The 15,247-nt window shown below is 40.2% G+C and overlaps 1 protein-coding gene across 1 annotated transcript in view; it reads left to right on the forward strand.

The window, feature by feature from the left end:
• The window catches only part of bbs9 (Bardet-Biedl syndrome 9), a 154,748-nt gene that overhangs the window by 17,778 nt on the left and 121,723 nt on the right, over nt 1-15,247 (forward strand). Inside the window, exons 6-12 of the mRNA XM_084557708.1 lie at nt 613-697; nt 821-1,004; nt 5,022-5,151; nt 7,837-8,018; nt 8,262-8,338; nt 8,431-8,484; nt 8,585-8,687. Coding sequence (XP_084413834.1) covers nt 613-697; nt 821-1,004; nt 5,022-5,151; nt 7,837-8,018; nt 8,262-8,338; nt 8,431-8,484; nt 8,585-8,687 — 815 coding nt within the window. The remainder of the gene's footprint in view (nt 1-612; nt 698-820; nt 1,005-5,021; nt 5,152-7,836; nt 8,019-8,261; nt 8,339-8,430; nt 8,485-8,584; nt 8,688-15,247) is intronic.

Below are 15,247 nucleotides of genomic sequence, written 5' to 3' on the forward strand. Positions count from 1 at the left end.
ATTAGTTGATTTTCAGTGTTCTAGAACGTTTGCCTTTATTTAAACATTAATATGAGGTGTGTACTGATTTCCTCACTGGCCTTACAGACGGAATTTCCCGAAGGAAAATAACTGAGGTTGTTTAGTTTTTGGACTGATAGTTAAAGAAGAATCTCTAATTTGAGTGTTGAGATGTTTGAGTGTGACATTTAGATATTCTGGCTGGGGAATACTCAGATATTCCCCAGCCAGAATATCTGAATATCACTGTGCTCCATGCACCATACAAAGTGTCCATTAGCAAGAAACTTTATTGCCAGTTAAAATTGGGTACTGAACAAAATAGAAGCAGTAATGGGAAAAAAGTACAATGTGGAAAAAAAATGTATTAGGCCTGTTTGAGAATACATTCGAGTCAATTGATTGTAAAGAATATTTAATTCCATTGATTTGGTTGCATGTAGAATTAATCATTTTGCATGAAATACCTTGGCTTGCGTTTACAAAAAATGCTCAGCAAACCACTTTAAACACAATAAACAATGGGCAACAAATAGTGGTACTTCATCAGGAATTTGAACGTGATCCACGGAGACTTATATAAGCAACTGATTGTGTCTCTTTGACCCTCAGGTATGAGACTCTGGCTGTGGCTACAGATGCAGAAAGTCGACAGGATCCTGACTTACCTCTCAAGACTGGAGGAAAGAGGCTGACGGTGAGTCCCAAATGTATCTATAGACAAACTAACAAATCTGTTTTGTCAAATGTAAACAATACAGCATATAAAGTATGTTATCAGAATTTGGCATCCTGTAACTTTGTATGTGTTCTCATCCAGCCTGACTGGACTTTTGTCCTGGGAGAACAAGCTCTGGACCTCTCTCTGCCCTCCTTCTCCCACTCCTCTGCCTCCATCTTTGTCATGGGTGAGAGGAACCTCTACTGTCTCCGTGACAACGGACAGATCCGCTTCATGAAAAAGCTGGAGTTCAACCCCAGCTGCTTTCTACCCTACGCCTCAGGTAACACATTGAACTTTTAACATGGGAAGTTTATTAGTCCAGCATCTAAAGCTAACCCTAGCTTTAAAGCGATATTTAATCTTTACGCCTTTTTCCTTAACTTGTGTGTTATTTGGATCAGGTCCATTCATCAGTTTTCAACAACACAGTATGTAAAGTCGTGTCGCGGTGGCAACAGACTAAGCATGGTATCAAGATATCCCTCTCCCTAGCAGCAGATTCTAGTTCCTCACGAGCAATCCCAAAGCTTTTGCAGGTCAGTTGAGGTCGCAGGTCTCCTCCCTTTTGCCCTCTTTTGGCGTGAAGGAGCATTGCCTCGAATACGGGTTTCCTGTGCATGGCCAAGCTCGTCATCCTATCTTTAAGGTTGTGACTAGCTGCTCTGTGGAAGAAACTAATTTCAGTCAGTTGTATTAGCAATGCCATTCTTTCACTACTCAAAGTTCATGACCATATGTGAGGGTTGTAATGTAGACTGATTGGTTGATCAAAAGCTTTGCTATAGTTAAGTGGGTCAGGTTTGTAAGAATAATTGATTAAACAGCCACCTATTGGACAAATAAAACATGTAAAGGCATGGACAGCAATAGTTTTGAAGAAGTCCAAATTAAATTATATCCTCAGAGGTGGTAAGCAGTTAGGAGAAGTTAAGTTGCTTGTTCCTGAAACACGTACAGAAGTTCAAGTGATACTGACAAGTATTGAATAAGAGCGTGATAAGTGTCTTATCCCTTTGCATCTTGATTTTAACCAGAACAGGCGTCACCAGTGATAAAGTAGACATTAAAATGGGCACAACATTTCTCCAAGGGGTGTGAATACACAGTCTTGACAGAGAGCTGTGCACAGCCGGTGCATGAGAAGTTTCGCATGTTGCCATCGCACCACTGGAAAGGCTGGCAGATGTGTTCATTCTGGAGTAAAGTACAGGGCAGAATCACAAAATTCAATACGCATCACTGCACCTGCCACAACCAAACTTCTGAAAATAAGTGAATTAAACACATAAAAACAAAGCATGTTGTGAAGTGGCGCACTGCCACTTGACTGGCTCTGCAGGAAGCTGCTTTTGGCAGAACATGATGGAATAAATGGAGTAGCTCTGCTACAGGCATTGAAACCAAAAACTGAACAGACTACTGAACACTCTGCAGTTCGTAAACACATGGTACAAGATGAATAGATTAAAATAAAACATTTTTGCTGTCCAGTGAATACTGTGTATGTGTATAATCTGTGATTTTTAGGCTTTTAGGTTTTCAGAGGAACTGAAGGATTAATTGTTCCTTCATGGGTCAGCTTCAGACCTGTAATGGATTGCAGCTTTAAACACTTTTCCCTGTCTTCACCTCTGATGGGAAAAAGAGATACAGATTATGTATGGTGACTGTGGAGCTGTCTTGTAACTTTGTTGCTGAAAGGTCATCCCATCTGAGGCAACTGGTTTTGTTTGTTTTGTTGGATGCAGATGAATCATTTTTACACACATCCAGCTAGAGACAGATAGGAAGAAGACATTAAACAGAGCAGAATGGCCTCTTGAATGCAGACTCCAATATCCAGTACCTTTATAAAAACTTACACCTGACTGTGTTGATTGATGTCGTCCAAACACACACACATACATTCTCGTTATTTTATAATTAGTAATTAGCTGTTCAGTTGTATCAAATAACATCTTGCTTGTGGTCATTTACCATATTTTGATACTAATGTAAAATGTGAGAAATGTTATATAAATGCAGGTTAGCTTATTTTAAAAGCACAAACTATGCAAACTTCCAGGTAGTGTCCTTGACAGCTACAGAAGTGTTTCCGTCTGGTTCACTTAACAATGTACTGCAGACCTGTTTTCAGTTGAGAACAATATATTTGATCTAAAATTCACAGACAGAGATAAAGAGAAAATAAAATGGATGCAAATGAGAGCAAAGAATAGATTGGAGGATCAAGAAAGAAGGATTTATGGAGGGATTGCCAGAATGGCCAAGAGCTCTATATCTGTTTCCAATTGTACAATTAAAATATCTCTGCTTTCAAAGTGCCCTCCATTGTCTTGTCTTTAGATTCAATGTGTGATGTGCCAGTGCAACAAAACCAGCTTTTATTGGGACATGATTTCCCACACGTCCTAGGAGCAGACTGCCGCAGCACTCTTAACTATGGAAAACAAACACTTGAGTTATTGTTAACAGGCTGATAGTTAGTGACACTGCGACTGTTAGGACTGCCACCCTGTGTTTAATGTGGGGGCTCTTATATAGTGCAAGGCCATTTAGTGAAATTTTATCGAACCCTCACACTTGAGAGTGAGGCGCAGATGAGGACAGACAGCAGTGATTTCTTGAGTGTTTCCTAATGCTTTCCTTCTGGACTTCATCCTCGCAGCTGCCTCTGCTGGACCAATGCCCTCACCCTCCCAGTCTACCTCCCTCTGACTGTCTGGTCCGGTTTTTGTCATATGAATATATCGACTTGACTGTTCATCAAAAACACTCCAACCGAAGTTCAGCCTCTGCATGCAAGCCATAATAAGATGATAAATTTACGATTCCTACCTCTAGAAATGTGATAAACAGATGACGGATAGATTTCAGACAAACTGGATGGTTTGATGAATATGGAAAGCATGTGAGTCATATTTTATTCTACGGCCTTTGAATTCACCAGATATTGAACAGACTGAGCACTTGTGGGAGAATTTGAGGCAAGCACAATTGAAAATGAGTATTTTCCTTTACTTTGTCACTAAACCATTCATTACAAATACTATTTAAAACCAGGTACAATGCAGAACTGTAACTCAATGTGAATAAGATATAAGATGTCCAAATAAAAACAAGAGCAGAGCAGAAAAATGGAATGATGGGAAACTGACTGGCCTATGGTTAGAAAAAGAAACACAATAAAAGAGGACAAAAGCCAGAAAAACCAGGTAAGAATAGGAAAAAAGTCAAATCTAATAGGTGAGGAGAGAACAAGAGAGTCAAGAAAGTAGTAGAAAGGAAAATAAAGAGGAAATAAAAGAGATAGGGAGAGAAGAGAAGAAAGACAAGTCAGAAGAGCAGAGAAAGAAAAGAAGACGACGTGGAGACTCAGAAAGGCTGAGGAGTAAGGATAGAAGAAGCTGACGTCTCAGTGACGCTCAGCTTGAAAACCAAGGCAGAACATAGATCGGACCTTTTTTATAATCAAGTTGTAATTATAAGGCAGATGCTGAGATATAAGGTGTGTGTTTGCTTTGATGTGGCACCAACACACACTCTGTCATTTTGACCCCCTGCACTGTACCACCCTGCTGACCGCTGTTACTATATTATAACTGTGTATTCCACTGTGTGAGTGAGGTGTGTTTGTTTTGCGTGTGGCCGTCACCTCAGATCTCTCTAGGTGGTAACTGCACCACTGGTGGGATTGAGTGAACATTTGTGCGTGCATAAGTACTATTTATATTTAATGTTTCTTGCCATGAGTGACAAGAGAAAGTGTATATGTAACTTTAGTTGAGTATATACACCTGTAAATGGTGACCTTGTCTCAAAATAAAAGATCTAGATGACAAAATGTCTATATGCAAACCAGATGTGAAATGAACAGAGATGATTTTTCTTTACAGGAGAGTTGCTTAAAGGGCAGTACCACCCACCATGAATTAGTTATTTCTGTGCTCCATGGTTGTTGGATTTGCAAATATGTACCATTTTCCAAAACAAAAATCTGAAAAAAAAAAAGGTTGAATTTGTGCTGCCAAGACACTGATGCTGGATTTCTAGCCACAAGACACTGACCTGAATCATCCCAGCAAAGTCTGAACTTACAATACTTTTCTAATCAGGGCTAGAATCATTCTCTTGTCAACGTAATATGAGCCAGACCTTTGTCCTAAGGGCAGAATACAAGCTGTTTGAACCGTTGCACTCACTGCTGAATAAAATGTGTAGAATGTAATAACATTTCACCTCTGATCTTCTTTCTAACCCCCCCTTTTTTTTTTTTTTCTCCCCTGGTCTTGTTTAGTGACAGATGGCACCACAAACCTGTTGCTAGGTAACCACACCAACATGCTGCTGGTTTACCAGGACGTGACTCTGAAGTGGGCAGCCCAGCTCTCCTTTGTGCCTGTGGCTGTTCGTGTTGCCAACTTCCCGTGAGTTCAGCCTTGAGCAAAACAAGACCTCAGATGTTCCTGGTTCTTTGCTGCAAAAAAGATTGGTTGGAGGAATCAGTGAGGAGTTCAGAAAGTTTTCAGAAAGTTAAAACCTAAGATAAAAGCATTTTTGAAAAATGTTCTAAACTACACATTATGTGCACATAGAGCAGAGGAGAACAGACATAAAGGTTTACATGCACACCTCAGGGAAGGTTATTGTATTTATCAGCTTGTGAAATCCAGTATGTGACATCTGACAGGAAATTCCCCTACAATGTCTTCCAGCTGGCCAATCAGAGGCTAGCAGGGAGGGGCCAGCCAGAGCCAATCCTTTGTCGCTTTCCAAACAACTCCAATCAGACTGCAATTTGATACAATTACAACGTAAAACACAAACATGGCTGAAAAATGATGTGGTTCCTGACTGTGTGTGCGCATGTGTGTTTTAGATGCAGGAGATAGTCCATGTCTGAGTAGCTGTTTGGTTTAGTTTGAGGCTGTGTTTTTTTAAAGCATTTGATAGCCATCGGATCGTTCGGTGGCAGTGTGGGAGAGGAAAACGCACAGACATACACACCAAGACACACAAAACAAACACACACGATCACCCCAGCAGCTCACTGTGGCTGTAATTCTGCAATTTACAGCAGCTCTTCAAGAGTTTTTGCTTTTTTGTTTGGGAGGCTGTCCAACAAAGGTTCAAAAAAAAAAAAAAAAAAAAGGCAACTGGACTTGTAGAGTTTTTTGAGAAGACGTTTCACCACTCATCCGAGTAGCTTCTTCAGTTCTAGGGGACTGGTGGGAAGTCTGAGGTTTAAATAGGAACTCCTCCTGAAAAAGCAGCTACTTGGATGAGTGGTGAAACGTCTTCTCAAAAAACTCCAGTTGCATTTTTTGAACCTTTGTTGGATATACCATGACCTGGATGACTGAGAACCTTCACAGACTTTGGGAGGCTGTATTGAGTTTTATAATCTGCCAACCACAGATTAAATGATCAGGCTTTGGCCTTTTAAACTGTCCTCACAAACTAGTGTTCACAAGTCTAAACATGGACATGGTCTGAAACAGCCATGTGGAAAATAACTTTGACTTTGACTTGACTTGACTTTGACTTGACTTTGTATTTACCTAGCAAGACTAAAAACGCTTTACAGTCCCAATGTCACATTTGCCCATTCGTTGACACAAGCACACACACATTCACATATCACTGCCAAGCTCTGGGAGCCACTGAGGGTTCAGTGTCTTGATCAGATTATTACCTGTCAGGAATATTGAATGGTTATAATGATAGATGAACCCTCATGAACATCATCTATAGCACAGGTGTCAAACTGATCCGTGAAAGGGCCGCTGTGGCTGCAGGTTTTCATTCCAACCATGCAGCAGCACACCTGACTTGGCTCAATCAATCAACTGAACTGCCTTCATGCAGTCATTTCAGGTGTTCTCTTGCTTGATTGGAACAAAAACTTGCCAGCCACACCCACTGCATGGGTGCTGCATGGTTGGAATGAAAACCTGCAGCCACAGCGGCCCTTTCACGGATCAGTTTGACACCCCTGATCTATAGGTTACTTGAAGAGCAGTGTTGAAGCTCACACTGGTGGCTTAGACTGTTGCCATCTTGGCAGTGCCGGATTCCATCTATCTCCTAACTAATTAAAAACTGGACAAACAGGCAGAGCACAAATATAGCTGAGGTGGGGGGATGACCCTAAGGGGACGGCTTATAACCTGTGAAGGCACCCGCCTGTCACTCAAAGTGGCCACAACCTTAATCATGAATAATTTCAAAGTCTTGACATAATTTAAATAGGTGAGTTGCAGAAATCATAACCGCCTTTACAGTTGTCATTCCGGAAAGACCAAAACAGTTTTTTGGCACTAGGGTGTAAACATGTTTCCTGTAGAGTTGGTAAAAAACAACAAGGTTAATAGGGATTGGGGCCAACATCAAGTGGCCGTTTGAGGAACTGCATGTTTGTTTGCAGTTTGTCAAATGGTGATTCCAAGATATGCCTTGTTATCCCATGGGTGGCAGACATGGCATGTAGGATCAAAGATAAATGCCCAACTACACACAAAAATATTGACCGTTTTGATCTAGATATCTTTGGGGAGTTCAGTTTTGTGAAGGGAAGGTGATACTAAGTATTTATTTATAGTGCTAGATGCAAAATTTTACTATGTATGGTTGACAGAAATGGTGCAATCTCATTTGCAGCGAATTGTAGTGAATGTGGAGGGCTTTTGTTTTCATGAATGTGTGTGCATTTGTAACAGTTGTTCATATCTAAGTAGGTGACTTTATCTCAATGTGTTCAGGGGTGTGTATGTGTGTGAGAGTGTGTTTCCGCTGCAGTTAAAGTGAAAGGTTTATGCCTCCTCCGACGCCCTCCTGTGCAGGTGTGGAGCCTGCTGCTGCTCCCCATCTGAACCCCCTCATGTGTGGATTTGTGTGTGGGTGTGTGTGTTACCTCCTCAATGGACTGGAACAGAAATCACACACAACACATCTGCAACCAGTTAACAAACAGAGTTAAAACCATCTCGCTCCATATTACGAACCAGAACAGAACATTAAACGACTAATGCCAAAAGGAATTCTAGACATGTTTCGCACGTCATTGAGGCAACTCTCCTCTCCTTCCCCTTCCCCTTTCCTTTCCTCCTCAGGGATCTGAAGGGAGTTGTGGTCAGTCTGAGTTCAGATGGTCATCTCCTGTGTTCATACATGGGCACCGACCCATCCTTCTTTTCCACTCCCAAAGTGGATGCCAGGGAGGCTGACTATGCACAGGTGGAGGCTGAAATGAAGAAACTCCAGAAGTTCATCAGAGAGGCCACCAGGACTCAGGGTAAGATCTGCAGCATCCAATATCTGTCAAACACAACAGGATCCCACCAAGTTATTTATTTTTTGATTAATTGATTTGCTCCTTAGTAAATAGAATTTCCTTATATTTATAAATGTCCAAGTGATGAGAACATAAAAAGTGTTTTGACTGTGAGACTTTTGTGACTCAAGTTGTGATTCATCTTAACATGTTTTTACAAATTAGTGTGAACATCATTAGTTCAGTGTTTGGTCTGTTTTTCAGACATCCTGCCCAAAGCTGACACTGAGGAGGACCTTTGTGTTACAATTACTGTGTCCTCTAACATGGACAACCCATCGGTAAATACGCATTACACACACACACGTATAAACACATGCACACACACACACACACACACCCAGACTCACAGTCTCCTCAACTCTGTCTACAGCAAGCTCTTATCCAAGACATGGATGGTCTGCCTGTCCCTTCAGTGACTGTACAGGTGAGCCATCAACTCAATTCTTCTTTAGTTTTTGTGCCCCTTGTTTGAATCCCTTTTTCCCTCCTTGTTCTCTCCGTCTTCATCATTGTTCTCTCTCCAGGTGAAGGTGAAGGCCAGTTGTGTTGTGCAGTCCTCAAAGCTGACCATTGGCGTCCAGCCACCTCTGGCCGTCACTCAGGACCAGTTTGTTCTGGAGCCCATGGGTCAGTTAATTACAGCTCTGCTTTGTATATACAGTATGTGTGTGTGATATTATTGTCTGTGAGTGATTGTCGGTGAGTGAGAGTTCACTGTTGTTCATTCGGACTATTGCGACTATTACAGTCTGACACAAACACACAACAGACGTGTGATTAATGGGTATCTGGGGTATTAGCTCAGGTTTTGATGAATCTGTCTCTGGGCTTTCTGGCTTTCGATGATTTCCCACAGCATAGGCAGCAAAGCATGATGAATACTCTTTCATCACATCATATGGTGTCTGAATCTAGCAACATAATGCAACCTACGAGAAATAATGACCTTTGACTTTTTGCATGCTGGAAAAAAATGTTTTCTTTTGTATAAATAATTTGGATGAAGCAACCATGTAAACAATGAACATAGTGATAGAAATTTAGTGGAAGAGGTCAAACCAAGCTGGGGACTGAAGGAAGACAATATGGCAGAAAGAAATACATCTTTACAAGCAGATATTATAAAATAAACGCCTTTGTTCTTTCCCAGGCTGAGTCTCTGAAGCTTAACTATACTTTCACATTTTTGTCAGCTGCTTTACTCCTTTTACTTTTACTTTCAGCTCCTTTGCAATCTAGATGGCCACATATTGGCAGCAAATGATTGAGTGAGTAAGAGGTGTGAGCTGTGTTTATTTGTTCAGTTCTTATCAGTCCATACGCTGTGTGTTCGCTTGTCTAGCCACTGGCCATGGAACCCAGACAGCACCAACTTTGAACTGAATCACCCAGACACCGCATACACACAACCTTCTAACCCCGAGCACTGATATCTTCTGTCGACTCATTAAAAGGACATCAGCCATTCTGTAACTGTGCTAGCCGTCTACTTTGAGCTGCATACGTGTCTTCTGTTAATGTTTTTTTTCTTTCTTTTACCTTTTGTGTGCACGTACACGTGGAAGCTTAAATTTACAATGTGTGTAATCTAAACCAGTCGGTTTTTATCAGAGGCTTCTCATAGGACCATGAGAACATACATTTTTAAAATGTGTGGCCCCATTGGGAGTTAAACCTCTAACCCTGGTGGTGTCGTTGCCTTGTTCTGGTTGTTGGTCTACACATGAGTGGGACTCCTAATCCTGGCACTGTTGGTTCACGCCTGCAGATTGTTTTCTATGGTCTGAGCCACAATGAAACTTTCTTTAGTTTCATATCTAGTTCATTTTCCTTTGAGGTGGCAAATTATAAGCACATCAAAACGTTGTAGGAGAACTGACTCATGAATTTCTCAGATATTAGACAGAGTTTCTGTTATCATGCCAGATTAGAGATTTCTGTAAAACACAAAAAACTGTTCTTGTCTCTTTCTACTTTGTGGTTTTCAGTTGAGAATGCATTTCTAAGTAGCTGCATATGTGCGTCGGTGTCACATTCTTGTTGTTGTAGTTTTGTTGTACGTGACTTTCCAAGTGGCCAGATGTTAACATTTGTCTTTATGTCGTCCAGATTCCAGTGCATTTTGTCACCTTTTTGGTGCAGTGCTCCTCTGGACTATCCAGAGTTACAACACACAGGGCGTTTTTAAACTTGGTGATGTTCCTGATGTGTGAAAGAGGCTGTCAAAGCAAAAATTGGACTCAGTTCCTCCTAAAAAAAAAAAAAAAAAAAAAGAAAATGGTGCCCGGGTTTTGCATTTAGCAAGCTGCAGCTGGACAGAGAATAAAGAATAAAGTCTGACATAATGATAGCATCCATCAATGTAGACCAGCAATCATTTCCTATTGGTAATGAGAACTCATTACCTATGAAGGCTTTCATTGTTAAATGAAAGGAAGAGATGTGCCATATTCCTGCACTAGAGAAACATTACAATAATGAGAAGCATCTTCCTTGTTTAAAATATTCCACGTGTCATGGATGTGACGTAAATGGCATACAGCCTTGGCATGGATGTATTCTGTACCATCAATCTATTTGTCAGAGGGATTCTTGTGTGTTAAAACAAACCTGCAATAATCCTCCTCCAAAATGAATCATGGACCAAAATTAACAACACCCTAAAGGGAAAAAAAAAGGCAGCCAACAGTGAATAAGCCTCTCCAGACATGGTTTGGGTGGAATCTACCATGGCAGTTTTACTGTACCTCAACCCAGAAATTTAATGTTGCTGCACCTTGTCATCTATTGGTTGTTTAGAATTTTGCAATTTAGAATTTTGTACTCTCAAATTCTCTTTAGATTTGCAAAATTGTCAATAGGAAGGTGTAGAGATCATTCATTATTTAAGGTCATATGTCAAATTGGGTGCTGCAGGTTATACAAACAGTGCAGAAAGTGTTGGCAGCCTTTTTTCAAAGCCATGTACTCAGACGCATAAGTTGGATTACTACCAGAAAACTGTCACTTCTAACTCCATAACTGCTCCAGACATTCACTGAAACCATCATCCATCAAGTTTTTTTTTTTTTGAGAAGGACCAGAATGGATTGGGAATTTATGAGTTCAAGATGTGAGCAGCGTTCTCAGGCGGCTGGAACACCATCCATTTATTCTGAGCCCTGAATCAAACTGACCACTGCATTCCCATGATTCATATTGCGTCTGTGCAGAAATGCGTTTTACCACAGTGCATTCTTATCTGTGTGTATACTGTACGTGACCTCTACGACTGTTAATGTAAGCATGATGCACTTTTTGCACAATACAGTACTTTCTCTATAAATTCTTGTCAACTTCAATTTATAATGATCGCTTTTTATATGTCTAATATTTCACGATTTACCATATTTAATGCTTTACATTTAGTTTTTATTCTTCCTTGACTTAAATACATGCTATGCTGCCCTTTCTCCATTCCTTAACGATTTTAGTCTTGACTTTTTCACGCTATTTTGCGTCGTATGCGCTACCAGTCATATCATCACTGATGATGTCATATCATCACTGATGATATGACTGGTAATAACTGGTAATAACCGGTGATAACCAATGCCAGTGTGATACACTTGATTGACATATGATGAAATGAAAGAGTTCCCTTAATGTTTACCAAAAGGAAACACCACCTACGACTACAAGCAAATTCACCATGCTGATAGCTGGCTTGGTGCATTGAGTGAACCCAGATGGAGTGGCAGCGTCAGTTGCAGAATTTTCTTTTCACAGGGTAATGATGTCAAGAAGATCTATGTCCGTCCATATGCTAACATAAAATTTCTGCTTGTTTCACTTGTAAACAAATATTCAAGAGGGTTACCAGGACATCCACTAGCGACCACCTGTCAGCAACAAACTGATGGGTGATTATTTCTATTAGCAAAATGCCAGAATAATGAGAGACTTGTTACTTTCTTCAAAGTCAGAAGGTTACACACGTTTCCTTAGTATTTGGTAGTGTAGCAGATTTGAGACAGTCAATCAGACACTGTAAACCGGGATCTGCAGATTTATTCCACAAGAAAGGAAAGTAGCAGAGCAAGGGGCAGTGAGTGACGCAAGCCAGTAGGCTCTCTCGAATCCCAATAACAAATACACTCCTGACCAAATTTTTGAGGTGATTAACACGAATGGCGCAGCTACTCATTACTGAGTCCTTTTTTGAAAATTTTATTTCTGTTTTAGGGGGTTTTTGGGGTTTTTTGAGATGTGGTCTTAAACTTTTGATCAGCTGATGAACAGCCTATTTCAGTTTAATGGTTTTTTGCAATAAATTGCTTACTCAAATTTTTTTCTTGTCTCACTCCCATTTCTTCTTTTTGCATTTTGAAGCACTACTTAGAACCTTCTTAAGATCCAACAGTGCAAAATGTAAATTCTTGCAATTTTTCAACTGGTCTTAAAATTTTGTGCACTGACAGTGTGCCTCATTAATTAATGCCCCCTACTCAACAGCAGCTACATGGGAACTATACACATTTACCCCCAAATTAAATTGAATAAGGCTTCTTCCTTGCAGCGTGGCCTTCCAGCTCATGCCCACATTACCTGTTTCACCATAGTTAATGACATTCTCTTACCATCTCCAGCCAGCATCTTCACGGGATCTTTTGCTTTTGTTCTGAGGTTTATACGCACATTTGGATCAAAGCACGTTCATCTCTGGGACACAGAACCCATCTCCTTTCTGAGTGGTATGATGGTGTTTATACTTGTGTTTAATAGTCTGAACAGTTAAACATGGCAACTTTAGGCATCTGGAAATTGTACCCAAGGATGAACCAGACTTGTGGAAGCCCACAATTATCTTCCTGGTATCTTGGCTGATTTCTTTTGGTTTTCCCATGATGTCACAAGGAAGCTTCGTGTTAGTGGTGTGCTTTAAAATACATCCACAGGTGTGCCTTCAGTTTACTCAAATGTTGTCAATCACCCAACCAGAAACTTCCAAAGCATGACATCATCATCTTGGCTTTCCCAAATTGTTTAAAGGGATAATAATCTTAGTGTATATAAACTGCTGACTTTGAAGAAAGTAATAAAAATATTCTAAAAAAAAATCAGTGTCAGACATTGAGGAAAAAAAAGTTATAGGTCTTTTTATACAGTGTATGAAAACTTCTGGTTTCGACTGTATGTAGAGAGGGCTTTAAGGATTTTACATAGAGGTTAACATATTGCTGCAGTAGCAGATACTACAAGTTTGTTGAAGTCATGAATGATTTGTTTCTCATTTATAACTTCCCATTTGATGAATAAACATAAACTGTAAGCTGGAGAAAAACTCGCTGCTTGGGAAATACTTTCCGTGACCAGTGATAACTTTCGTGTAATGACAGAAAAAGTGTGCCAACAAAAACTCAAGCTAAATTAAGTAAATTCATTGAAGTGAATGCCAGAAATATACATATAAAAAAATAAGGAAATCTTCTTGATTTGTCTGGTAGGTTTTTTTTTTTTTTTTTCGAGTTTTTCTTCTTGGCGGCTGCTCTCAACGTTTTACTGTTTACATGGAAGATCAGAGGCTGTGACTCACTGCACTGTCACGTTTCCACCGCTAAAGAGATGCTTTGTTTACACGAGTTTAGGTAGCGGTCGCACGGGTCACATTCAGAAGCCTCTGTCAAGCACATATGCACACGCAGACAGTTATAGACACGCACACTCAGGTCATTTAAATACTTACACATGCATATCCATGGACGCATAAACACGTGCACGTGTCACCACAATGCACCATTTAAATATAGGCACACATACTCCGAGTGAAGTAGCTGTGTGTTTATGTCACGCTCTTTTGTCTTCCTGCTCAGAAAAATCTGGTGCTGGCTTTCAGTAGTCATTCAACAGCTCTCTACTGCGAAACATGAGAGCCACACACACACACACACACACACACCCACACACACACACACACACACACACACACACACTTGTATCTCTTTTTCTGTCCTCTGTCAGCTAAGTGGCCCCTCACTGGCCTTTTTCAGCCTAGAACTGCTCAGCTCTGCAGGACCATTGTTGCTGGCTGTTAGTAGTTAGATTTGTCCTGAGTGTTTCATGTCCGTCAAAGTCTTGGAATTAAGGAAAAACTGATTAATTGAAGCTTTGTGAGTTTGATGAATGGGATGTGACTTACTGTAGAGGAGCTGGCTCCCAGTCACACGGCCAGAGTTTACTCTGTGATTTTGTCCAGAAAATTGCACCCTGCTTTATGGATTGCAGGGGAAGTGGCTGCTGAGCTGTAGATGGAATGCTGCCTGGTGTAAACAGTACAACGTGTACATAGATGTAAATCATATAGACTATCCCCAATAAAAAAGCAGTGCAGTAAAAGAAATGACTTCCACTACCAGGAAATGTTGAATTAATAATGTTTCCCTGCAGCTACTAGCTTGGATTCAGACGTCTGTTATTGATGCCCACATTTCGGATTATTATTTTCAGCACTTTAAATAGTTCTGGTGTTTTTTATAGCTCCTCTCAGCTGGGAAAACAACTATGACAATCAACTTGTGTGGATAAGATTAATGCAGCCGCAAAGGTTGTTTGATGTCAACTTACAGAAATAACAGCTCAACATTCTGCGTCTGTTGACATGATTCACATTAACTGCTCCTAGCAACTATACTGACAGTTTCTGTTGACTAAAACACTTGTCAATGGGACAGACATGCCCCTTGCTTTTGATTGTTTAGGGCCAAATGTAACAAAAGTAACAATACACTGAAACATTTACTTTATAGAAAAATAGCTGCTAATATTTTAATACTATAAACTTACTTGGATACTCACTGAGATATTCATCAGTCCCTTCAGAAGCATAGTCTTACTAAATGCTGCTAACTAATGGAATAAAGTGGAATGTCTTGTGTGAGTATTCTTGAGTGTTTAGCTTTGATTTTAGACTCGTACTTATTCTATAGCTTTAATATTTTTATAGTTCTTTTCTGTTCTATTTTCTAATGTTCTAATGTAATTAAATTTTACCGAAATATTGAGCACTTCTGAAAGCACTGATGTTTTTAGGATTTAAAGTGGCGGTGAAGGGCTGTTGAGGCATGTATTTAGGATGTGTGAAGAAGACGGCAATAAAATAAACTTCCATTTTGAGGCTTTTCTTTTGAACCACTTTTGCATAATATACA

The sequence above is a fragment of the Chelon labrosus genome (genome assembly GCF_963514085.1).
Source record: "Chelon labrosus genome assembly, chromosome: 12".
Taxonomy (NCBI): Eukaryota; Metazoa; Chordata; class Actinopteri; order Mugiliformes; family Mugilidae; genus Chelon; species Chelon labrosus.